Consider the following 26,399-nt stretch of genomic DNA (forward strand, 5'->3'; position numbering starts at 1 on the left):
TTTGACCCATCCCCCCCCCCACTTCACCTCTGATAACCATCAGTTTTTTCTTTGTAGTTGGAGGTCTCTTCTTTGTTTGCCTCTCTCTCTTTGCCCCCTTTGCTCATTTGTTTTGTTTCTTAAATTCCACATATGAGTGGAATCATATGGTATTTTTCTTTCTCTGACTTATTTCGCTTAGTGTAATACTCTCTTGGTCCATCAATGTCTTTGCAAATGGAAAGATTTTTGTTCTTTTTTATGGCTGAGTAATGTTCCATCATATATATGTATATATGTGTGTATATATACATGTATATGTGCATACGTGTGTCTTTGTGTGCACATCTTCTTTATCCGTTCATCAGTGGTTCCATAATTTGGCTATTGTAGATAATGCTGCTATAAACACTGGAGTGTGTGTATCCCCTTGAATTAGTATTTTTGTATTCTTTAGGTAAATACCTAGGCTGCAGTTGCTGGAACTTGGGGTAGTTCTTTCTATTTTAGACTTTTTGAGGAAACTCCATGCTGTTTTCCAGTGTGGCTGCACCAGTGTGCATTGTTACCAGCAGTGCAGGTAACACTTCTTTCTCCACATCCTCGCGGTCACCTGTTGTTTCTTGTGTTGTTTTTTTTAGCTATTCTGACAGATGTGAGGTGATACCTCATTGTAGTTTTTGATTTGTATTTTCCTGATGAGCAGTGATGTTGGGCATTTTTTCATGTGTCTTTTGGCCATCTGTATGTCTTCTTTGGGAAAATGTCTGTTCATATCTTCTGCCCGTTTTTTAATTGGAGTATTTATTTTGTGTGTGTGTTGTTTTATAAGTTCTTTATATATTTTAGATACTGACCTTTTGTCAGATCTGTCATTTGCAAATATCTTTCCCATTCTATAAGCTGCCTTTTAATTTTGCTGATTGTTTCCTTCGCTGTGCAGAAGCTTTTTATTTTGATGAAGTCAAATTTTATTCTATTTTTAAATAGTTATAACTATTTATTAGTAAAAAAAATAGTTTATTTTTGCTTTTGTTTACCTTGCCTTAGGAGATATATCTAGAAAGAAGTTGCTATGGCTGATGTCAAAGAGGTTACTGCCTATGTTTTCCTCTAGGATTTTTATGGTTTCAGGTCTCACATTTAGGTCTTTAATCCATTTTGAATTTATTTTTGTGTTTGATGTAGGAAAGTCCAATTTCATTCTTCATGTTGCTCTCCAGTTTTCCCAACACCATTTGTTGAAGAGACTGTCTTTTTCCCATTGGATATTCTTTCCTGCTTTGTTCAGATTAATTGATCATATAATTGTGGTTCATTTCTGGGTTTTCTGTTCTGTTGATGTATGTGCCTATTTTTGTGTAAGTACCATAATGTTTTGGTCGTTTCAGCTTTATAATATAACTTAAAGTCTGGAATTGTGATGCCTCCAGCTTTGCTTTTCTTTTTCAAGTTTGCTTTAGCTATTTGGGGTTTTTTATGGTCCCTACAAATTTTAGGATTGTTTCTTCTAGCTCTGTGAAAAATGCTGGTGGTATTTTGATAGGGATTGTACTGAATGTTGATTTGGGTAGTATAGACATTTCAACAATATTTGTTCTTCTGATCCATGAGCAGGGGATGTCTTTTCTTTGTGTCATCTTTGGTTTCTTTTCTCAGTGTTCTATAGTTTTTGGAGTACAGATCTTTTACGTCTTTGGTTAGGTTTATTCTTCTGGTTTTTGGAGCAATCGTAAATGGGACTGATTCCTTAATTTCTCTTTCTGCTATTTCATTATTGGTGCGTAGAAATGCAACAGATTGTGGTACATTGATTTTTTTTATCCTGTGAGTTTACTGAATTCCTTCATCAGTTCTAGCACTTTTTGGTGGAATCTTTTGAGTTTTCTATATGGAGTATCATGTCATCTGCAAATAATGAAAGTTTTAGTTCTTCCTTGCCAATGTGGATGCCTTTTAGTTCTTTTTGTTGTCTGATTGCTGTGGCTAGGACTTCCAGTGCTGTGTTAAATACCAGTGGTGAGAGTGGTTATCCCTGTCTTGTTCTTCACTATAGGGGAAAAGCTCCCAGTTTTTCCCCATTGAGGATGATATTAGCTGTGGGTTTTTCATATATGGCCTTTATTGTGTTGAGGTATGTTCCCTCTAAACCTACTTTATTGAGAGTTTTTATCATGAATGGATGTTAAACATTGTCACATGCTTTTGCTGCATCTATTGAAATGATCATATGGTTCTTAACCTTTCATTAATGTAGTGTATCAAGTTGATTGATATGTGAATATTGAACTGTACTTGCAACCCAGGAATAAATCCCACTTGATTGTGGGGAATTATCTTTTTAATATATTGTTGGATTTGGTTTGCTAGTATTTTATTGAGAATTTTTATATCCATGTTCATTGGGGATATTGTCCTGTAGTTCTCTTTTTTATTGGAGTCTTTATGTGGTTTTGGTATCAAGATGATGCTGGCCTCATCAAACGAGTTCAGAAGTTTTCCTTCCTTTTCTTTTGGATTTGTGAAATAAAATTTATTCCTCTGTGCATTTAAAAATTATAATATATTTAAATGCATTTTCCATCAATCATATTACAACACAAAAGCCAACCATTTAAGGCTTAAAATTTTTTATCAGAATGCACATTGGTTTAAAACTCTATGTATAGAGATTGAACCCTTGTTTGTGGCTATTTTGTAAGCACTGCCAGTGTACAGAGGTTGTATCACTTTGACTTATTTTAAGTTGTGATAAGTAGATAATCATGCCCTAAGTGTTGGTGCTATAATCCCTTGTCTTGGTTGTTGAAGATTTGAACACCTGATATTTGATAATTAAATGGACTTAACCCTTTGTTAGAATTTTCTTACTGGCCTTGTTTCCTCTTTGGTAAGTTTAACACTTTAGGGATAATTTGATGACTTTCCTCCCTTGGTTTTGGATTGTGTAGTGTTTTGCTTGTGATATTTACCCTGTGATCAAAGTAAAATTAGGAAACATATACGAATAGTTTTCAATGCAACTTAAGCTACAAGCATTAGTAATTCTTGTTTTCTTTTCTTTACAGATGTATGGTCTGCAGGCTGTGTGTTGGCTGAGCTGTTACTAGGACAACCAATATTTCCAGGGGACAGTGGTGTGGATCAATTGGTGGAAATAATCAAGGTGAGAAGTTTGAATCAGAATTTTTGAACTGCAGTGAATTTTGTTGTTATTCTAAGAATCCATATCACCCACACCCATGAAAAGCTTTAAAAATGGAGAAAGTGATCCAGAGTCACATAAAAAGGTCAGCTATAGAGGAAGTATAAGAACACAGCTTTTTGGTTTCTAACTGAATTACTCTTCTGTTATATGATCCTATAAAAGGTATTTTAGATACCTGATGCAAAAAAAATGGATATATCTGTTATTTAAAGTACTTAAAAGCCGTAAGATCGCTAAAATGTATATAAACCAGATAAAAGCACAAGTTGTGTGTATTTTTGCTCACTATGCTCTCTGCTCCTAATATTCTGCTGAGCACATGATGCTTATATTTTTCAATATGTAAATATTTATAAAATTAAAGAATGACTGTCTATTGGTACAAGCAGACCACTAACAGAAGCGGAATTTCGACTTATGTGTTTAATATAATTTTATTTATTAGATCTTATCAGCACTTTTATTAACAACACCAGATTTAAAATATTATTACCTTGGAATTAATATTGTCTCCTAAGAATGCTAAGGCTGAGATTTTAATTGATTTTTAAATGTAATTTTTAAAAGTTTTTAATATTTGAGACCTTAGAGTTCCCACCCCCTTAAAAAAAAATCAAGTGTCTGTATATTTAGACCACTAGATTGCTTCATTCTACGGCTAATGTTTGTCCAAAGCAACAACACATGCTGTCTTTTGGGTTTTAGTCTTGATTTTCTAAATATTTCTTAGAAATGTAAAATTGAAAATCTCCTTAGAGGTCATGTAGTCCAATGCTCCAGTCAATGAAAGAACCATTTTGGTTCTATTCCTGGCAGATGGATTTCCAGTGTCTCCTTAAATTCTTCCAACATCAAAGCACTACTTTAGGATTCAGTCTGCTCTGTATCTAGACACCTTGAATTTAGTTTTTCTTTGCCAAACCATAACTCCTCAGTAGCTTTTATCAGTTGCACATAGGACTATGGTTACGATACTTAAAACTCCTTGTGCTTCATTCTATAAAAATATGTTACTTTTGGTGGGGTGATTTTGCTAAATATTAATGTGTGCAAGTATGGTTGAAAAGACCAGCGTGTGATCAGAAATCTTCCTTACTATTCATATGATTCTTTTATGATTTGCACCTGAGACCTCTGTAGTATTTGCAGTCTTTTTGGTGTAACCATCTTTAGTTTCAAATTAAACTTTAACCTTTGTTCATCAGATCTACTTTCTGATTCCCACACTACACTCAGATCTAAGTTCAAATAGTTTGGTCATTTGGTTTCCTAAAAGCCCATTCCCCATTATTCAAATTAATATTCTAATTCAGGGGTTGGCAGACTTTTTCTTCCAAGGGCTACATAAAATATTTTAGGCTTTGTAGGCTAAAACACAAATCAAGGATGTCATAGAGATATGCCACAAAAGAAAACAAATTTCCGCAGATTTTTCATTGAGGAAATTAAAAATACAATAATTGAGTACAATTTTTTTGTAATACAAATTACTAATTAGATTAGAGTTCCTTGGAGGGGGACTGTAACATTTCTTTTAATTGGGGTTCAAAGTTAGTATTCTCTATCATGAAATTGATTGCAGATTATTATCTGTAAAATCAATTCTTAGTTCAAAGGCCCAACAAAAACAGGAGATTGGGCCATAGTTTGACCTATACTATGGTGCAACCATTCAGCATTTCTTTTATACCCAGGCTTTCACTTGACGTACTTGAGCTCACCATACTATAATTCTCTGGGCATATTGCTCTTCTATTTGTCATTTATGTTTAGCTTATTAGAATTGTGTTGCTTTTCTATGGGTTATAGTTTAGAACTTTGTGATGATTTATTCTTTGTCACTAATTTCAGTTCATACATGATACAAATGAAATTATTCATGAAGCAAAGTAGCCATCTGTGATAAGTCTGTATCCCATGCTTGCCATCATATCTTATAAACCTTTATATCTAGAGCTTTTTGTACCACCACTGTTATAATCCTTTTAATTCAGTTTTCTCCTTGGTTTGTACTTGTTTAATAGTAGAAACTACCAGTTTGTTATTGATGGTTTAAGACTTCATTTTCATTTAGGGCTTATTGTTGTAAGTTGTCCATGATCAATTTGTAGTAGTAGACCAACTCTAAAATAAAACACTCTTTTCATTTATGGTTATCTTGTCATCTTGCATTTATATGTAAGGAACATAGTCACGACCCTGGTGTAGTTCCAAGATCACTGTCTATAGATGTTTTGAAGGTGATATGAACTAAGGGAATTAGGATCCCAAGGCATCTTGATCTGTTTTACAGTTTTAAGCGTACCTGCCCAGAATAAATGAAATTCCGGTATTAGTTTACCACCCCTTTGGTGACCTGAAGTTTATACATTACATAGAGGTTAATAGACAATTTGTTGTGGTGTGTGTGAGTAGCATGACTCTAAATCTTATTGCATGGAGGTTAATAAACATTGTACAGGTCTTGTGTATGTGTTTAATATAGCTCTAAAATCTTGTTGATCCTGTATTTCTGTTCCCTAAATTTTAATATCTGTGACGTTTCATTGAAATAAAAATTCATAACTAGTTCTGATGTAACTGTTCTAGTCTTCTTGACCTAAGTTGTAAATTAGAAAAGAAGTTGTGTAGGTTAACTTTCAAAGTTAAGTGTTGCTAAACACATTTTACATCTTAGATATTGTCATTATTGCTAATTAGGAGTTCAAGAATAGATTTGAATTTTACATGAAATATGGTCTTGTGGGTGCCTAATTCAATTCTCAGTTTTTTTTGAGGTGATAGTAATTAGGGAATCCATGAAAATCTGTTATTTTCTGATACTTTCTCCCTTTAAAATTTCATGGGGATTCCTTTGGAGTATCTGGAGATAGCTGAACTCCCCAGTAAAATACTCTTCTCTCTGAATCTGAGTTTATGCAAAAAATGAACAGTCATCCAGCAGACTTCAAGTATTTTATATGTGGTAGATTTGCCTCATTACTGTATAAACTTTCTGAGCAGGGACTTTTTTTATTGTTGTGTTTCATTATCCAAGGGCACCAGAATAGTTTCCAGTAAAGATTTAAATTGAATTAAGCTGCAAGACAATCCTTGTTCATTCATGAATTTGGAATTACCTAGGAATTAATAAAGTAAGTTGTGATTGTTCTATATGTTCATTAAATTTTATTGGCTCAGATGTCCATGTCCATTTTATAAACTGAGCTAACTTCATCTCATTCTAACCAGCCTTTTTAATTTCCTCTCTTCCTACCCTCTAATAAGAAGACTTTTACAAAATATTTGGAATAAATCCAATAATGTTATCTTGGAATAAGTTAAAATTATAAAGCAGAATAGAATTGAAAGTCTTGAAAAATCATTTCTAAGCATGAAGTACACTTAACTTTCTGAGGTTGATTTCATAGATAGGATTGTTAGATCAGGATTTCATTATGCCAGGGACTTCTCAAATAAGATTTTTTTTTTCTTTATAACCTCAAGAAATATCTGATGTGGTTTCAGATATCTGATGAAAAATACAGTATTTTGGGAGACTCTCTACCAGGAGTTTCACAAACATAGGTTCAGTGACATAGCATTGTCCTCTGGCACCTCTGCTATCAGTCATAGCAATACAGTTATTTAGAAAAGAGTCTTCTGAAGACTTGGAGGAGGTAGCTTTTTTTAATGGCAATAACTTTGTTTTATGATTACGCTGTATTTTCTATGCTCCGTTCAGAAGACTGAGAAGACACAGGCATAAAATACAAAGAAAAGAACAAAAACAGTCACTGTTCTGGCACATCATGAAAAATAACTTCTATAAATATTTTTATATCCTTTTCTGTGCATATATATGTTTAAACAAAAATCTGTTTTGTAGACTTTTTTACTAAGTCATTTCATTTCTCGTAAGAAGTATATTTTGACTTAAGTGATTTTTGAAAATGTATAGATTCTGGTGTATGATCGTATTCTGAATTACATAATTGATATTGAGAAGAATAGCATTGTGAAGGTAAAGTGATATATTACTGCCTTGAAAAGAAATTACAGGATATATTTGAGTTCTCAAAGATTTGATCATTAACTTACGTAAATGACAAATGTACCCTGTATTCCCCAAATGTATTGAAGTGGCAGCGCTCTATGAAGCTCTGGGCCTGGGAATGCTATAAATTTTACTAATAGTTTCTTTTCCCCCTCCAAATTCTAAAATACAAATTTCAAGTAAGGAAAGGTGAACTCAGTGCAAAGTTCAATTTCTGGATTAAAATACCACAAAACTAAAAGCTTGAAAGAAACCAATTTTTTTTTGTAGAATTTCAAATTTTAAATTAATTAGTGTTCCCAGAGATATTATTGCCTTTATTTATTCCAGAAACATTTATTTATGCTTAGTAATAATTTGACCATTGCTCTCTAATGGAAGAGTTTTAGAGCAGAATTAGAGTCGCACCTCTTGATGGTAGAATTTCGGTGTAGCTTCCGTAGTTTTAGATTTGGATATATCTCTTTCAGAAAAACATGACACTAAACATATAGATACTTAAATTATTTGTAGTAATAAAATTGTTATAAGACAATTAAAGTTACTTAATTTATCTTGTAAAGCAACTTTACTAAATTGTTGTTTAATTTAGCAATAATTACTCAATTTAGATATCTGGCTAGCTAGCTAGCTCTTACATAGGTTAAGAGCTAATAAAATCTTATCTCTGATAGAAGTTTTATTTAAGAATTTGAAAGTATTCCTACTTTCCTACATTAAGATCCAAATAATCTTTGATTATGCTATTACAGCTAAGTAGATGGAATTCATTTCTTATGATGCCTATCAGTAGAGAAAGATTTAGAAGAAAAAAGTTTTAGCAGTGGAGAGTGGAATTAAGGGGCGAGGAAAAGGAGAGGATTTTCACTTTTTATTGTTCTGTGATGTTGATTTTTTCAGTCTTTTAGTAGTCACAGAAACTATGAAAACAAAGATGTTTTCAATTGTTTTGTTCTGGAATCTTTTGTTAGCAAACAAAAACATACTGAGTTAAGAGAGCCACATTTTATTATAAATGCTTGTCTAAATAATTGTTTTCCTGGTCTTCCAGTTTGACTGATTGCTGCTTATAGTATAATTTAAACAAAAAGATCAGTGATTACTTGGCTTCTCAAAAGTCTCCATTTTCAAATATTGGGAAACTACTGCTAATCACAAAAGCTGCCACTCATTGAGACTTTACTTTGCATCAGGCCCTGAGCTAAGCACTGGACATACAATACCACTTTAATCCTTTCATTAATCCTAGGAAAATGATGATGATTACCACCACCACCATATCCGGGAGAGGCTGGGTGATAGAAAAATTCTATCTGATTCATCTTTAGTAAATTGGTGTCCTCTGCTTATGGAATTTTATAGCTCTGGGGAGAAAATACGATCCTTATGTCAACTTGATATCCAGAACCGATTGAACCATATTTATTATATATTGGTGTTAAAAAAAAATGTGATCACGAACTAAAGGAAAAAGCCCCTAAATCTTATTGTAATGAATATACCAGATCAATTTGAGATGTCATTTGGACTAGGTCTAATTGTGCTTCATCTAAAGTAATCAGTTATAATGGGAGATTTCTTTGCTTTCAGGTACAGCTCAACCTTAACTTTCACTATCTTTGTTTAGCAAATGTTTTAGATTTTCAGTTATCCTATCCCCATATTATGGCTTGTTCAGCACCTGTATGCATACACTCTTCTTCCCTGGCTTAACATTTTCACTATCAAATAGTCTCTCAGTCAGAGCTTTAAGATATTAGTTAAACCAGAGTTTAATAAGTATAAAAAATACTTATTTTCCTAAGATTTTTGATGGATCCATGATGTGTTTTTGCTAACGTGAATTTGGAGTTTAATCATATGTTACCTGGTGACATTTCTTATATTATAGAGCTCTTGTGTTGGTAACAGACCATAGGAACAATATATTAAATTTAATTCTGTCTCTTTTTTCCACTTTCCAGAACATCTGAGTATACCCCGTTATATGTTGTTATACACTTTTACTTGTAATATATATTATATGTAATTATAAACCAAATATTTGATTCCTTAATTCATTCTTTTATTATTTAAATTTTTCCATGTCTGTTACTGACTGGAGCAGCAATTTTTAATAACTTTTGGATCGTGGACCACTTTGCAAATCTGTTTATAGCAATAGACTGTCCTCCAGAAAAATGCATACATAGCAGGATTTTACATACAGGTGATTCTTGGGCTTTCTAAAGCTCATCCAGGAACCCTAGGTTAAATATCCCTATACTAGTACAAGGTACTATGGTTACTCTTTTTGGTGACTGTCTACAGTAAATATGATGTCAGCATTTTTTAAAGTAAGTGAATGGGTAAAGGAGGCATTTAATAATTATTTTAATGTAATTGCTTGTCTGCATTTTTACATTAAGTAATGTTTTCTATAGACCAAGAGAAACATCAGTTTTAACTTACTACTATGAAATTTTACTGACTCTACAGTAACTTACTCGTCGTACTTGGTTAAATCTCTGTGCACTATAGGTATGAAAAGTGGTTTCCTGGCAATGTGACCCCATTCATCTTTTGACTTGAGAATGACATCTATTTGAAATCTTTACATTCCCCAGAACAAGCAGTGTGAGATAATTTAATAAGTTGCCAGTAGTTTTATTTAAAGAAATTTTTACACACAAATGAAGTTTCATGACATTGTCACCTCAAAACCAATTTACTGATAGTCATATTTTAGGATCTGTGTCAAAAAACCATTCATAGGATTACTCATCTTGGGACATAAGTACCCTTCACTTAGCAACTGCACATTCTTATGCACAGTTGCATTTTTAGTTCTTGTGTGTATTTGCTTAATCTCAGGGCCCTGGTGTAGTATATTATTTTTCTTTGGCATAATCTATAAAGTATGTAAAGAGGCAGGTGAGAAATGGGACAGGGTCAGAAATCTTTCAGGTTAACGGTATTCATAATCCAGACCCTGATTTCAAGACCAATGTTTACTGAGAAATCTCTGCTTCCTTTTTTAGCAAAAGATGAGAAATTTTGAGAGCAATGATTCTTAACAGTTGAGCAGTGAAAAACATAAAAAGAAACACTGGAATCTTGGAGAGGGTCATTTATAGTTTGTAAAAGTGTACTGAGTGCTGTATCATGTTTTGTTTTATTGATAACATGATAGAAAGAAAATATGAAAAAAATCACTGTAGTGTTAGTGATTCTCAAAGGAAGCAAGAGTTGGGTGATGTGTGAATAAAATATTTACATGTCTCAGGGCGCCTGGGTGCTCAGTTGGTTAAGCCTCTGCCTTAGGCTCAGGTCATGATCTTGGGGTCCTAGGATAGAGCCGCATCTGGCTCCCTGCCCAGCAGGGAGTCTGCTTCTCCCTCTCCCTTTGCTTCTCCCCTGGCTTATGCTCTCTCTTGGTCACTCTCTCTCAAATAAATAAATAAATAAATAAATAAATAAATAAATAAATAAATAAATAAAATCTTTAGAAAATATATTTACGTGTCTCGAAAGGGGGTGTGATATTTTAAAAGTTAGAGCAATAAAGTGGGTTTTTTTTAAACTGAAGAGATTCTGATCTCCCCCCTGCCCCCATCCCCCACCACACATACCACTGCCACCCCTTTCCTTTCTTTATTCCTTTGTTGAGCATACTACTTTGGTTGAGGGAAAAAAGGTCTTTTGACTTCTGTGAGTATGTGTCAGCCAAGAATGACTGTTATACTTACGTTCAATAGTTTGCTTAATCAAAATAGCTACCTTTTTGGGGGAGGACGAGGGGCCTTGTTTCCAAGTATAAAATTTTATTCAAGAAATAATGAGAGTCAAAGCAATCTTTAAAAAGCATAATGAAACTGGAGGCATTGTACTTCCGATTTTAGAAACTTATTATGTAACTCTAGTAATCAAGACAAGTGCATATACAATGGGATAGTATTTGGCTATAAGAAAGAAGGAAATCCTGCCATTTTCGACAACATGGTTGGATTTTGAGGGCATTTCCCTGAGATACACCTGGCAGAGAAAGACAAATACCGCATGGTATCACTTTATGTGAAATTAAAAAAAAAAAAAAAAGGAAAGAAAGAAGTCAAAATCATAGAAATAGAGAGTAGAAGAGTGGTTTCCAAGGCCTGGGGAGTGGGGAGAAATGAGGAAAGGTTGTTAAAGGGTACAGACTTTCAGCTATGAGTAAGGCCTAAAGATCTGATGTAAAACATGATAACACTGCATTATTTAATTGAAATTTGCTAAGGGAGTATAACTTAAATGTTCTCACCAAAAAAAAGATGAAAGTGTGTGGTGATGTATGTGTTAGATGGTAGGAATCCTTTCACGATGTATATGTACATGAGATCACCAGGATATACACTTAATGTCTTACAAATTTGTCAGTCATGCTAAAAAAAAAAGAGGAAAAAAAAGACATAGTGGCACAAGCATAGCCCTATAGATCAATAAATTAGAATTGAGAGTCCAGAAATAAACCTTTACACTTATGGTGATAAGACAAGGGTTCCAAGGCAATTCAGTGGGGGAAAGAACAGTCTTTTTAGAGCTTGGAACTAAATATCCATACGCAAAAGAGTGAAGTTGGACTCCCACCTCATACCACATCAAAAAAATTAACTCAAAATGGATCAAAGACCTAAAGGCAAGAGCCACAACTGTAAAACTCTTAGAAGGAAACCTTTGTGGCCTTCAGTTAAGCAGTGATTTCTTAGATATGACACAGAAGATACAAGCGATAATAGAAAAAAGATACATTGAACTTCATCAAAATTTTAAAACTTTTTCAAAAAAGTTAAAAATCCACAGAATGGGAGAAAAATTTTACAAATCCTGTATATTATAAGGGACATTCAGAATATATAAGGAACTTTTACAACTCAACAATAATAAGACAGCCCAATAAAAAAGTGGGCAAAGAGTCTGAATAAACATTTCTTTAAAAACATAAAATGACCCGGAAGCAGAAGAAAAGATGCATAACATCCTTAGTCATTAGAGAAATGCAGATCAACCATAATGAATACATCATGTTCATTAGGATAGGTAGAACAAAAAGACAAACAATAACAGTGTTAGTGAGGCTATGGAGAAATTGAAACCCTTATACGTTGCTGGTGGGACTGTAAAATGGTGCAAACCAAAAATGGTTGGCTAAATGTTTAAAATATTAATCATAGAATTACCATATGACCCAGCAGTTCCATTCATAAGTCCGTACCTCAGAACATTGAAAACACATGTCCACACAAAAACTTTTACACAAATGTTCATAGCAGCATTATTTATAGCCAAATAGTGGAAACATTTCAAATGTCCATCATCTGTCGAATGGATAAAGAAAATGTCAAGCACAAAAGGCCCCATGTGTGTGATTCCATTTATATGAAATGTTCAAAATAAACAGATCTGTTTAGATCTGTTAGGCAGAGGTAGATTAGTGGTTGTCAGGAGCTTGGGAGGAGTGGGGAATGAAAGTGATTGTTCTTGAGTACAGTGTTTCATTTTGGGGTGATGAACATGTTATAAAATTAGATGACAGTGATGGTTGTACACCTCTGGGAATATACTATCAAACCACTGGGTTATATACTTTAAAGGAGTAAATTTCATGATATGTGAAGTATATCTCAATAAAGATGTTATTTTTAAAAAGGAATACTGGCATCTATCTGTGTAACTGTGTTGCTAAGGTAGCTTTGTTGTTTCCACCATATTTTAAGGAAGGCAATAAGCTCTGACCGTAGTTTTGCAAAAGACTCTAGAAGACTTCTTATATTTATATGTCTATCCCCTGGCTTCCAGAAGGGGAGGGGGAACATCAAGTTAAGTGACAGATGGTGTAAGAGTGAATGGACTAGAGCACAGACACATAAAGGGACCCTCCTACACTAGTTCATTCTCCCTAGGCTGAATACTTTAAACTAGCCACGTCATTTAGTTGTGTTCAAATAACATGATAACTTGCTGCCCTTTTCAATGAAATTCTCATGAGATTTAAAAATACGTGCTGCTCTTTTTACGGCTTTTTATTCCTTGCCTTTTGGAATTTGGAAGGGAGAAACATTGCACCCAAAAACAAGGGTTTCTTATACCAAAATTTCAATCATATATTATAGGAAAGACATAGAAATTGGATAAAATCTACAAATGTTGAAAGTTAAGTATTACAGTGAATTTTTTTTTAAAGATTTTATTTACTTGAGGGAGAGAGCAAGCGAGAGAGAGCACGAATGGGGGAGAGGGGCAGATGGTGAGGAAGTCTGCTGAGCAGGGAACCCAACATGGGGCTTGATCCCAGGACCCCAAGACCATGAACTGAGCTGAAGGCAGACGCTTAACTGAGTGAGCTACCCAGGCACTCCTACCTAGTGGATTTTAAAAAGGAAAACCTTCAAATTGTAGGGAAATGCCAGAGGAAATGACATTTTATGTTAGTTTCCTGGCAGCAAAAATGTAGTGATTCCAATATCATTAGAATACTGATATTTTGAAATAGAATAGTTCAGTGACGTGCTTTCTAGTTTTTAAATCAGAGACATTTGTCAAGCTTATGGTATAGGCAGCCAACCTGAGAGTTACCAAAACTGAAAAACAGTTCTTTTTTGCAGAAGTGAAGATGTTTCATTATTCAACCATGGTACATATAATCTCTCTTGCCTCTATGTTAATTCAGTTTTTATCCACTTATTTAAAAAGTTTCATTATATATAGGCCTAGCCATGTGTCCCTTTAGTCTTTCAGGGTGCATATCACTTTAACTACTACTGTTGTTTTTGTTAGGTGCTGGACTAGAACATAGAGGGTCCTTGCTCTCAGCGAGTTCAGAGACTAAGGGAAAGAGAGGAACAAAGAGTACAAAGTATTCTGTGTGGAGGTAGTGCTGTCTGGAAAGGCATCATAGGACAGGTAACAAGCTAAATCTTGAAACATGAAAAGATATTCACCATTTAGAGAGAGGAAGGAAATGGAGGACATATGTATGAATTTGGGCAGATGCTTATTGGAAATGGTTCTGTTGTGTGTTTATGGTTTGAGCTTAAGGTTCTGAATTGTGGGTATAGTAGAATATGAGTTTAGTGGAGCAGAGAAGGCTAGAGTTGTGGGCAGTGGCCCGACCACATTAGCCTGTAGGTGATTGGAAACCACTGCAGATTTTTAAGCAGAAGAATAACAGCTTTCTAACAGGATTTCTTTTACTTCACCCTTGCTCTTAAGGCTGTACATGCAGCCTTCTATTGCTGAAGTTTGGCGACCTCTGGTGTTGAGCTATTAAAAATAAAGCTGTGAAAACTGTTTTCTTAGCTTTTGTCAGATGATTCCAGCTTTATGTCTTTGAAGAAGTAAATCCTAATTCCTAATTTAATATTTGTCAGTGTCTACATACATATGTAACTAAATGAACGAGAAAATGTTAGAACAAATGTGGATGGGACCTGGGTACAAATGAAATGATGAATTTAACCATGCACGGCATCCCAGAGGAGTGTGACCGACTTGATTTCTGATTCTTTGGATCTTTTCACCACCTAACCCCTCATGATCTAGGATGATGGGCCAAAGAAAAGGTGCTTTTTTGCAATAAATGGAAAGGTCTTATTCTAATAATAGCTAACTGAGAATATATACTTTTTCCAATGGTGTGATAATTTTTAACATCCCCTCCTTTTTTTAAAGAATATATTTTTTAAAGATTTTATTTATTTATTTTACAGAGATAGAGACAGCGAGAGAGGGAACAGAAGCAGGGGGAGTGGGAGAGGAAGAAGCAGGCTCATAGCGGAGGAGCCTGACGTGGGGCTCGATCCCATAACGCCGGGATCACACCCTGAGCCGAAGGCAGACGCTTAACCGCTGTGCCACCCAGGCACCCCCTCCCCTCCTTTTTTTAATTGTGTGGACTATCATACTTACAGAAAATACATACAACATTTATATGCAGTTTCATTTCCTTTAAGTCGAGGAACTCAGTTTTGAGGAAATCCAGAAATAAGGTTTTGTTTTTGGGTTGGTTGGTTGTTTTGTTTTGTTTTTTAAGTATATCTGTAGTCTAAAAGTTTGGGGGAAAATATTTTTCTGTCTTTTAAAATTCAAGGGAACTCTAACACTTGATTTGTATCTGAAATGATGAGGTCCATTTCAAACATATTTTTTAATCCATAAAATGAAAAGGTTCAATTTATATAATTTGAAAGATTCCAAATACATAATTCAGCTGGAGTAAATCAGGTAGAAGTATACTCTTCATAGAGTAAGTCAGGTAGAAATACACTCTGCATATAATAAAACATAATATAAAACCTAAAGATATACTCAAATAGAAATAGGACAGTTTGTTAAATTGTCCTATATTTATTATGTTGATTACAGATAGTGATGCATTTAGAATCTTTGCTCTTCATAACCTGTCAGCCACTTACCTTTCAGCCTTTAACATTGCTTTCCCTCCATTATCCAATTCTTAGTCTCTGTCAACACTCAGCTGTTACTTTATCCAAATCAGGCCATTTTCTACTTCACACTTAGTGTGTAGAGAATATGCTTCTGACTCATTTACTTCCTAGACTCCTTACATAAAATCAGCTCTTGTCTTTCCTTCCAGAGCCTTTCCTGAATCCCTTCCTCACTCGTGCAGGGTAGCACTTTTACCTCACACGTATCTACACTTAAACTTTGTTGTACTGATCTTTGCAGATTTTATAAGTCTCTCTGCCCTAGAGTTCTTTGAAGATAGAAACTCAGTAAATGTCTTGAATGAATGAATGACTTAAGAGGCTGATCAAAAATCTTTAAATGCCTGTTGATTGTCTTACCTTTCTTACATTCCTTTGCATCTTAAATCATACCTTCGCTTTCTTCAAGACTATTCATATTGTATATAAAATAATTCTGATTGTAGGGTTTGATATAGACTCTGATACTTTTAATGCTAGCCTTAACAGAGCAACATAAGAAAGATAAACATCTGGTATTATTTAGTGTAGTAAATGCATCACAAATTACATAATGGTCTGTTTTACTTTTTAAATCAATATCATCAGGATGTAATTTACGTAAAATAAAAGTAGCTATTTTAAGTATTCAGTTTAATAAGCTTCAACAAATATACATAACCACTGTCTAATTAAGATTTAGAACATGTCCCCCACCCCAAAAATGTTCCTCTGTACAGCCTGAGGTGAGTAAACATCCCAGTGTGCCCAGGACCTGAGGGCTCTTCCAGAATAGCACCAGGCAAAACCAGGACAGTTGATCATTCTGTTCATGCCCCTTTGTAGTCATTACCCCATCTTCTGTGTCAGGTGACTGTTGGTCTGCTTTCTGTCACTACAGATTAGTTTTTCCTATTCTATAATTTATATGAATGTATATTTCTTTTGTATTTGGCCTTTTTAGCTCAACATGTTTTTGAGATTCATCCATGTTATTGCTTGTATCACCTGTTTATTCCATTTTATGCCGGGTTGTATTCTATTAGAACATATCACAATTATTAATTATCACAAACACGGATGTTTGACTCTGGTTCTTAGTTATTACAAGTAAAACTGCTATGAATGTTTGTTTATAAGTCTTTTTGCAGGTATGTGTTTATATTTCTCTTCAAGAAAGGACTATGACTAAAGTTGCCTGTCATGTAATAAGTGTATGTTAACTTTATGAAAAGTTACCAAATTGTTTTCCAAAGCAGTTCTATTTTTCACTCCCACCCACAACATATGAGAGTTCGTGTGTTCTACATTCTTATCTACACATGGTATTCACATTAATTTCAAGTATAGTCGTAAAATTACTGTTATAAATAGGAAATGACCCTCTTTATTTTAATTTCCTTGCCCTGAAGTCTCCATTTTCTGATATTAATGTAGGCACTCCATCTTTCATATGATAAGTGTTTGTATAGTATAACTTTCTGCATTTTAACCTGGGTGTCTTTATAGTTAAAGTTTATTTCTCACAGACAACATATGCTTACTGTCTTTTTTTATAGAGTCTTAACAATTTCTGCCTTTAATTGGAGTGTTTAGACCATTTACATTCAATGTAATTATCAGTATGGTTGAGTTTAAGTATTTTACTTTGATATTTATTTTTCATTCCATTTTTTTTTCTCCTTTACTGCCACCTTACGGATATAATGAGCCTTTTTTATTTCCCCAATGGGCAGTTTAAGCTATACATCCTTATTGTATTTTTTAAGTTATTCTAGGATTGAAAATAGGCATGTTTATTTTATCACAGTCTATAAATAATAATATACTACTTCACATATAAAGTAAGAACCTTGCAATAGTATATTTCTATTTCCCCTTCCTGTCCTTCATGTTAGTGTGTAATACATTTTACTTCTATAATACTTTTATAATACTTTGTTATTGTTTTGCTTTAAGCACTCAGTTTCTTCTGAAGAAATTTAAAAGCAAGGGATAAATATACATTTAGCCACATATTTACTGTTTCTGGTGGTCTTTATTCCTCTGTATAGGGAGGAATCCTCTTCTTCCATCCTGAAGTACTTTCTTATAGTGAAAATCTGATGACAAACTCTCTTAACTTTTGTTTGCCTGATAATGTCTTTTGAAGGTTTTTTTCACCAGATATACAATTTCTTGGTTTCCAGCTTTTCTTTTAATTTCATTCTTTAGAACAGTCTCTAGTTTCTTCTGGCTTGAATTGTTTCTGATGTGAAGTCAGCTGTCATTCCTATTGTTGATACCCTGTGTATATAATGTGTCTCTTTTTAGAGTTGTGGGAAAGATTTTCCCTTTATCAATGGCTTTTACTAGTTGACTATAACTCCGTATGGTATGTTTTGTATTGTACTGCTTGAGATTCATTGAGCTTTTCAGTGAATTTTCATCAAATTCGGAAGAATTTCAGCCACTGTTTCCTTAGTTTTTTTGCATTTGTTTCCCCGTTGCCCTTCTCAGACTTGAATCATATGTACATATGTTTTTCTGGCCTTTTTTACCTTCATGCTTCAGCTTTTTAGTTTGTGGTGTTGTTTTTAGATTATTTATTTATTTATTTTTCAGTGGGGGGGGGGGAGAGTGCACGAGCCAGGGGAGGGGCAGAGGGAGAAGCAGACTCCCTGCTGAACAGGGAGCTGACGTGGGACTCAATCCCAGGACCCCGGGATCATGACCTAAGCCAAAGGCAGACGCTTAACTGACTGAGCCACCCAGGCACCCCTATGTTGACCGTCTTTAAGCAGTTATGGCTCCCAAAGTAATTCAATAAGAGCAGTAGTTTCTGTAACTTAGGTCTTACAATAAAAAAAATTCTTGCAGTACATTTGCAACATGGATGGAACTATAGAAGGTATTATGCTGAGCGAAATAAGTCAGTCAGAGAAAGACAAATACCATATGATTTTACTCGTGGAATTTAAGAAACAAAACTGATGAACATAGGGGAAGGGAAGGAAAAATACAATAAGATAAAAACAGAGAGGGAGGCAAACCAGAAGAGGCTCTTAACTATAGGGAACAAACTGAGGGTTGATGGAGGAGCGGTGGGTGGAGGGTTGGGGTGACTGGGGGCCATTAAAGAGGGCACTTGATGTAATGAGCGCTGGGTGTTATATGCAACTGATGAATCACTAAATTCTACCCCTGAAACTATATGTTAACTAAATTGAATTTAAATTAATAAGAATTAAAATTGAGATAGAAATTCATGCTACTTACAATATGCACAGCTATATTGCCCACCATTTAACGTTCAAACCAAGATTTTACACATGTGAAACAATCACAACAGACAAAAATATTAAAAGTTGTGTCCTTCATATTGCACATATACTTAAGCATGAGTAAGCATGGGATTTACAGTGAAAATCTACAATTCAGACTGAAAGTGATTTATCAAAATTGCTAAATCATAAGAATTCTTGCAAGAATTTGTAAAATAAGTTTGAGATTTGTTAAACTTCCTAATTTTCTTTAGCTAATTAGATGCTTGCATTTCTTCATGTAATTCTTCTGTTGCCTTAAATCTATAATATTAACAGTACACAATATTCTTTTTATTAAGTTGAATTATTAGATATGGGTAGATTTTATTTAAATTATGGAGGGTTTTTGTTAAGTCTGTTTTTTAAACTTACAGCCTTGTGATCTTATAAAATCTTAGTATATCCTGCACAATTCAAAAGGATTTAGATTTCATCTTATGGTATAACCAGTGGAGTTTAAGAAAATGATTTTTTAAAAATTAGTTTTAAAAAATCTTTTCCCTGTTTTTGCCCTTAATGTTGGGTAGACTTTAGGAAGTCAACGGCACATGCGTTTGAATCCCATATTTACAACTGACAAACTGTAGCTTTGAGAAGTCAATTTACCTCCATCAACTATAGGTTTCTTTTAAGTGTAAAATGGGTAACCAAGTATTATAAAGTTTAAATGAGAAAAGAAGATTGATATACCTCACACAGAGCCTTTACATACTGAGTGCTCCGTAAATATTTCTTCTCTTTGTTCTCCCCTTTTCCTCACTGTTGGACCTTTTGAAAGGAGAACTTAATATATACTGTTTCTGCTTACTTATTTCAGGTGATTATGGTCTGCTTGTTCTTTTCAGATGATTATGGTCTGCTTGCTCTTTTCATGGTTGATCTCACCATGATCAGAAAGGAAGTCACTTCCTGGCCAGATATAGTGAACACCTTTATTTTATCTGAGCTAATTATGTCATAAGTTACTCAACTCTCTGTCCTTTAAATGTTTACTTTCTTTGGCTTCCATGGTATCATTGTCTATAGAACTTCTTCCAGTTTCTTGGACTTCTGTCTCTGTTTTCTTTTTAAATTTCTCTTTTTCCACATATTTGTGTCCTGTGGGTCCCCATCTTTAGTACTCTTCTCCTTCAACCTGCTTTACCTGTTACACACTTTTGCAGCCACCTAGCATCTGCACATCAGGTACTACCAAACCTGTTTTTCTACCCTCAAGCCCTCTCCCAAATGATATGTCCATTATTTATCACTTAGTTCTTCTTGATTGTCTTAAATATTATTTTCTCTTCCAGCTCTGTGCCTTCATGCTTAATAGCATCAGCATCTTCCACAACTACCAAAATTAGAAATAGAAATTGTTCATTTTGCAACCAAGTCCAATAAACAGATTCTTTGATACCATCTCCTAAAATTGGTTTGCCACTGATGAGATTTGAATTACGTCCTAGCTCTGGCTCTAATTAGTTCTGACCTCTGAAAAGTTGCTCCTTCTGGGCCTCAGTTTTTCTTATCTTTAAAAATGTTTGAACTAGGTCAGAGGTTGGCAACTAGGGCCTAGGAGCCAAATGCACTCTGCTACCTATTTTTATAAATAAATTTTTGTTTACAGCTGCCTTGTGCTACAACAGCAGAGTTGATTAGTGACTGAGGCTCTATGGCCTACAAAGCCTAAAGTATTTACTCTCTGGCCCTTTACAGAAAAAGTTTGCTGACCCCCTGTTCTAGAGGGTCTTCCATTTAGTTCCATCTCTATTAGCCAGCCTGGGAAGAACCTGGTTTTAAGATTTAAAAAAATAATAAGAAAAAGAATAGAGAAATGATTATAGTAGTTGAGTATTTGGCAAGAGAAATTAAACATAGAAAGTCCTGTGACATTAGAATCTTTGTTTTCCCATCTAATGGCCTTAATGATTCAAGATCATGTGGCTGTAACAAAGGAATAAGAAGATCTCCATTGCTGCTTTGTGGTGACAGACTAATTTATTTGGTTAATTGTTTTAAATGATTGATAGTGTATAGATCAGAGATTCCATTTACTGGTTAGTAATTAGCTTCTTAAAAGTCACAAATACACGTATTTTGAAAGAAAAGGACACAGTTAAACTCTGACCATCAATCAGAATTATAATCAAGAGTCTTTTTGATATCACTGTTTGTTGAAGCAGATTATTTTCCACATGTACATACTGTGTATATTGAAGGAAGATTCCAAGTATGTAAAAAAATGCTTAAATAAAAGTCATAAATATTTAACCTGAATTATATATATGCTGACATGTGCTAATGTCTGCAGCTGACTTTGAAATGTATCAAAAAAATAAGGTGGATTGATATATGGATAGATGGATGGAAATGTGATGAACCAAACATAGTAAAACAATCGTGGAATCCAGGTAGTTGGTATAAAGGAAGAGGGTTTTCACTGAAAAAAAAAATTGTGACTTTTCTCTGTGTTTGAAATTTTTCATTTTAAAATTTTGGGTACATGTTTAAATGTGAGTGGCTGTGAGACATGAATTTAGGGAGAAGATATGAGAGTGAAAACACACATATACACCTTATTAAAAGTTCGTATTAAGTAAACCTTGTGTATATTGCATATGTTTCTCAGCTGTTTTATTGTGTATTTCACAGATATACTTCAATTGGAAATATCCTTCTATTGGGAATGTTCTTAGGATGTAATAAAAAACAATAAGAATTATAATATTCACTTCAAGTAGTGTCCTGCCTTTTTATTATACAGTTTGTAACTTGAATTCTCTCACATAGCCCCTATCAGAAAGTTAACCAAAGGGCTGATAAGTCCATGTGATCTCTGTCCATACAGTAAAAGGATGCCTTTACTAATGGACATCATACAATTCTCATTTTTTTAGCATTCTTACCAACTTGTGGGGAGTTAGAAACATGTCTTGTGTTAACAAAGTACTGAATAAATAGAGGGGGACTGCACAGCAAATACTCACTGATTCAAAAGTGGGCATTTCTTTTTTTTTTTAATTTATTTTTTTAATAATAATTTTTATTATGTTATGTTAGTCACCATACAGTATATCCTTAGTTTTTGATGTAATGTTCCATGATTCATTATTTGTGTATAACAAAAGTGGGCATTTCTTAAGTGTCATTTTGTTTATTGTGATATATGTCATAATCCAAAATATATTAAAATGTGTTCAGTGTAAAGCACAATAATAAGGCAAATATCCGTGTAATTATCACTCATACTAAGAATTAGAGGAATTACTTAAGTCCCATCCCAGTCACAATCTCTCTTATATCTTCCTATTAAGCTGAATAATCTATACTTGAATTTTTCTAATAAATATTCCCGTGTCTATTTTTAGTTTTACAATTTTACTATATTTACTATACAATTTTACTAAAATATAGTTTAGTCTTGCCTGTTTTTAAGCTTTATATAAGGCAGTCCTTATGTATGTATTTATTTATGTATGTATTTAGTATGTATTTATTGCTGAGTGAAAACTCACCATTTTGTGAGATTCATCAGAAGGTATGTGTAGCTCTGCTTCATTCATTTTCATTGCTAGTTAGTGTACCATTTTATGACTACACTACAGTTTATTTACTAATTCTACTTTTGGATTTTTGCTTGTGCCTGTAGTATTTTATTATGAACAATGTTGCCTTGGATATATAAAAAGTTCCTCTAGACTAGAGTATATACCTTAAAATGGAATTGTTAAGTTGTAGAGTCATTGAAGGTATACATTTTTAAATACTCATTTATTCATGTCAGTGCTGTTGGGTTTTTTGTTCAGCAGTTAAAAGAATCCAGTGGGGTTGTATTTGGGGGGTAGAATTATTGATTAGCTCACTCTCCCTTTTTCACTCCTCTCCCTCTTTCCCAGTACATATAGACACACACACAGACACACAAGCGTGCACACACACACCCTTCATCAAGGGGTAAAATAGGATGTGTCTGCTTTATTATTTAAAAGTAAAAATTAAGATTCCTTTTTAGCCTTCATATTTTAAGTGTGAGATTTCCTGGCTTAAAAGTGTCTGTTATCTACAGCAACAAAGGCCAGAGGCTTCCCTTCCCAATACTAGATAATACCTTGCTCCTCTCTATAAAGCTGGATTTCTGCTGCTGCAAGAAGGAAGGGAGATACGTGTTTCCAGTGCCCAAAAGCAAGCTCTCCACAGAATGATGTGTTATAATTTAGATTATTTTTATACATATTTTCTTTTCTTTCCAGTAAAATCAGGGGTTTGCTCAGAAATTGTCTTTTAGAGATAAAGGTCAGTTTATAGTTAACTAGATTCCTTTTATTGACAAATAATACTACAGCTCTATAGCTCAGAATGTCCTTTCCACTTATCTTACTTAAACTTTATGTATTCAGATATTTAAATGATTCCTGAAAGATGTAATTGGCATACAATAAAGTACACATACTTAAAGTATACAGTTTGGGAAGTTTTGGCATATGCATGTACACATGAAACTACCACCATGAAATCAAGATAATGAACATATTCCTCACCCCCAGTAATTTCCTGGTGCTCTTTGTAATACTTCTCTCCAGCCTTTCACTATCATGGCTTTTCTTTCTGTTGCTGTAGACAAAATTTTCTAGAATTCCATATGAATGAAATTATACAGTAGGTGCTCTTTTGGGTCTGGCTTCTTTACTAGGTATAATTATTTTTAGATTCATCCATGTTCTTTTTTTATTACTGAGTAGCATTCCATCGTATGGATATACCACCATTTGTTTATTCATTCATCTGTTGTGGACATTTGTGGACATTTAAGTTCTGCTTTTTGGCAGTTGCAAAAAAGATGCTTTGCACATTTTTGTTAAAGTTTTTGTATGAACATATGCTTTCATTTTTCTTGGGTAAATACTTAGGAGTGGGAGTGATGGATGTATGGTAAGTATATGTTTAACTTTTTAACATACTGCCAAAGTGTTTTCTAAGGTGCCATACAATTTTACATTTCCACTAGCAGTGGGTGAGAGCCTCAGTTGCTCTACACCCTCACCAAGGCTTGGTATACACAATCTTTTTTTTAACTTTATTCTTCTGAGTAGGTATGTGGGTGGTGTCTTACGGTTTTAACTAGCATATCCCTGTTGATAATGATGTTGAGTATTTTTTCATGTGCTTATTTACTATCTGTGTCTTGGGTAAAGTGTCTAGTTATAGCTTTTGCCCATTTTGGGGGGGTTGTTTGTCTTTTTGTTTTTGAATTATAGGAGTCTTCTGTATATTCTAGATAGAAGTCCTTTGTAGAATGTATGTTTTACAAATGTTTTCTTTCAGTCTGTAGCTTGCCTTTGTGTTTTCTTAAGAGTGTCTTTTGAAGAACAAAACTCTTAAAATCTTGATTAAGTTCTGGTTTTAGTGAATTCTAGAGAATTAGAACCAAAGAACAAACAAGCAAAAAAATCCCTGAAATTCTTACTTTGCCCTGATCACTGGTTGCTACCACAAATCAAGTACTTATTACATTACACTCCTTTTGTGTCACTATTTTTGAATTGTAAATGTCTGAAAATTTTAACATTTTATATCAGGCTTTAAAATTATAAAGATGAGTAATATATGTCATCTTTCTTCAAAGTGCTCATTTTTAGTAATTAATGTTTCTTCCCATCATCTGTCTTATGCAGTCAGTTCTGTATGCTTTCCTTTGTCCAGTGCATACTATATCTCTAGAGGCAATGAAGTAATCAATATATTTTTATCTTGTATTATATTTATACTTTTTCCCACACACAAACATGTGAGTTCATTATAACAAGAAATCTCTTGTTCTTTGTATTCTTCATTTGTCATCGCATAGTTCCTTTACACAGGTAGCAGTCACTAAATATTCACTGATTGAATGGAGTTATTGATGACAGTGTCTGAGTAAGGTTCTCCTGATTAATTTACTGATAATAAAACCTTTGGCTATACTTTACTAAATGAATAAAGATCCCATTTCAGATGCCCATGATTGCAATAGATGGTTTTTCTCGATAGAACAAAGATGTTTGATTTTTACTTGAATGTTTTTAAGTGATCTTTTTTTATAACCCTGGTTTAAGATGATTATCATAAAAGTCTGTGTAAGGTAGTATAGCATAAGATCTATAGTCAGTTAAAAATCTTTTGTGAAGTCTGCTCTATTTAATGCGTTACAGACTTCATGACTTTGGAATTCTTTTTTCCAATGAAACCAATACATTAAAACGTAAAGACTGTATTTGTAAGTATATATAAAAATACGGCAATAACTTGCTTTCTCTGTCTAGGTCCTGGGGACACCAACAAGGGAGCAAATTAGAGAAATGAACCCCAACTACACAGAATTCAAATTCCCTCAAATTAAGGCACATCCTTGGACTAAGGTGAGTCAAAATGAGTTTTTTAAAAAGCAATTAACCAATAGTTAAACTTGGGTTTCTCATTGTTCTTAAACTGAACTATTTTGGTACTAGATAGCTGCCTGAGTAAAAGTACACTGCAGTTCTGCATGTAAAGATAGTTGGGAGGTTGTACTTTAGTGTTTCATTGGCTGTATAGTTTTGTTCCCACTGATTTCCTGTAGACCGTTTTCAGCCGGGGTTTTTATTTGTAGGTTGAGGACCTTTAAAATATAGAATTTCATTAGGAGTAGTATTGTATATATAAATTTTGACTACTTAAAAACTCAAAAGTTAATTTCTTTACACAGTTAGTAGTGCTTACTCAATATCATATAGCATATGAAAACATGTATTTCATGTATTTTCTTTATTCTTTTTTGAAACAGTTTATAGGCCTTATAAGTGATACTGTGTGCATTTTTCTTCTTTTGTTTGCCTTCCTCTTGGTATTTTGGGAGGGGAATAAAAAGATTTGATCTTGCTTGGAGTATACATTGAAAGCATCAATATGTTAACGGGATGTCATTAGCCATTGGATAGCCTGACCAATTCTTAGAGCATAGATGGAACCAATTTGAAGAGCATAAGTACTAATTTACCAGAAAACTTTGTTTTTTGCTTTGATCCTTAATTGAAATGATTTAAGAGAGCTTTTGTTTAAAATTTTTTTCATTTCAGTTTAATTTGTGACATTAAGGGCAGAGAACAAAAAGTCTCATTAGGGCTTATTGCTAGAGTGAATCTCTAGCATCCTTATTCTACAGATTCAGAAACTCTGGTCAGAGATACCAAGTGACTTATTCTAGATTACATAGGTGGCCATGACAAAAAACTAGGATTAAATTTCTATTCGTGTGTGTGTGTATGTGTGTGTGATGCCAGACTTATAGTTATGTACCATGCACCTCCTCTCATATTCACTTATATTTTTGTGAGTTAATAAATTTAGTTCAACTCTTGTGTAGTTCAAGCAGAGATTTTCTGTACTGAAAAAGGTACATATAACAGTTTGTTTTGAGCATTGATAGGTTCATT

The 26,399-nt window shown here is 33.8% G+C and overlaps 1 protein-coding gene across 2 annotated transcripts in view; it reads left to right on the plus strand.

The window, feature by feature from the left end:
• Positions 1–26,399, plus strand: part of GSK3B (glycogen synthase kinase 3 beta) — a 201,072-nt gene that overhangs the window by 133,094 nt on the left and 41,579 nt on the right. For both annotated transcript variants that reach the window (XM_045785098.2, XM_045785101.2), the window contains exons 7-8: positions 3,048–3,145; positions 25,251–25,346. In XM_045785098.2, coding sequence (XP_045641054.1) covers positions 3,048–3,145; positions 25,251–25,346 — 194 coding nt within the window. The remainder of the gene's footprint in view (positions 1–3,047; positions 3,146–25,250; positions 25,347–26,399) is intronic.

This window comes from Ursus americanus, chromosome 4 (assembly GCF_024610735.1).
Source record: "Ursus americanus isolate L20-20 chromosome 4, mUrsAme1.1.p, whole genome shotgun sequence".
NCBI classification, from domain to species: domain Eukaryota; kingdom Metazoa; phylum Chordata; class Mammalia; order Carnivora; family Ursidae; genus Ursus; species Ursus americanus.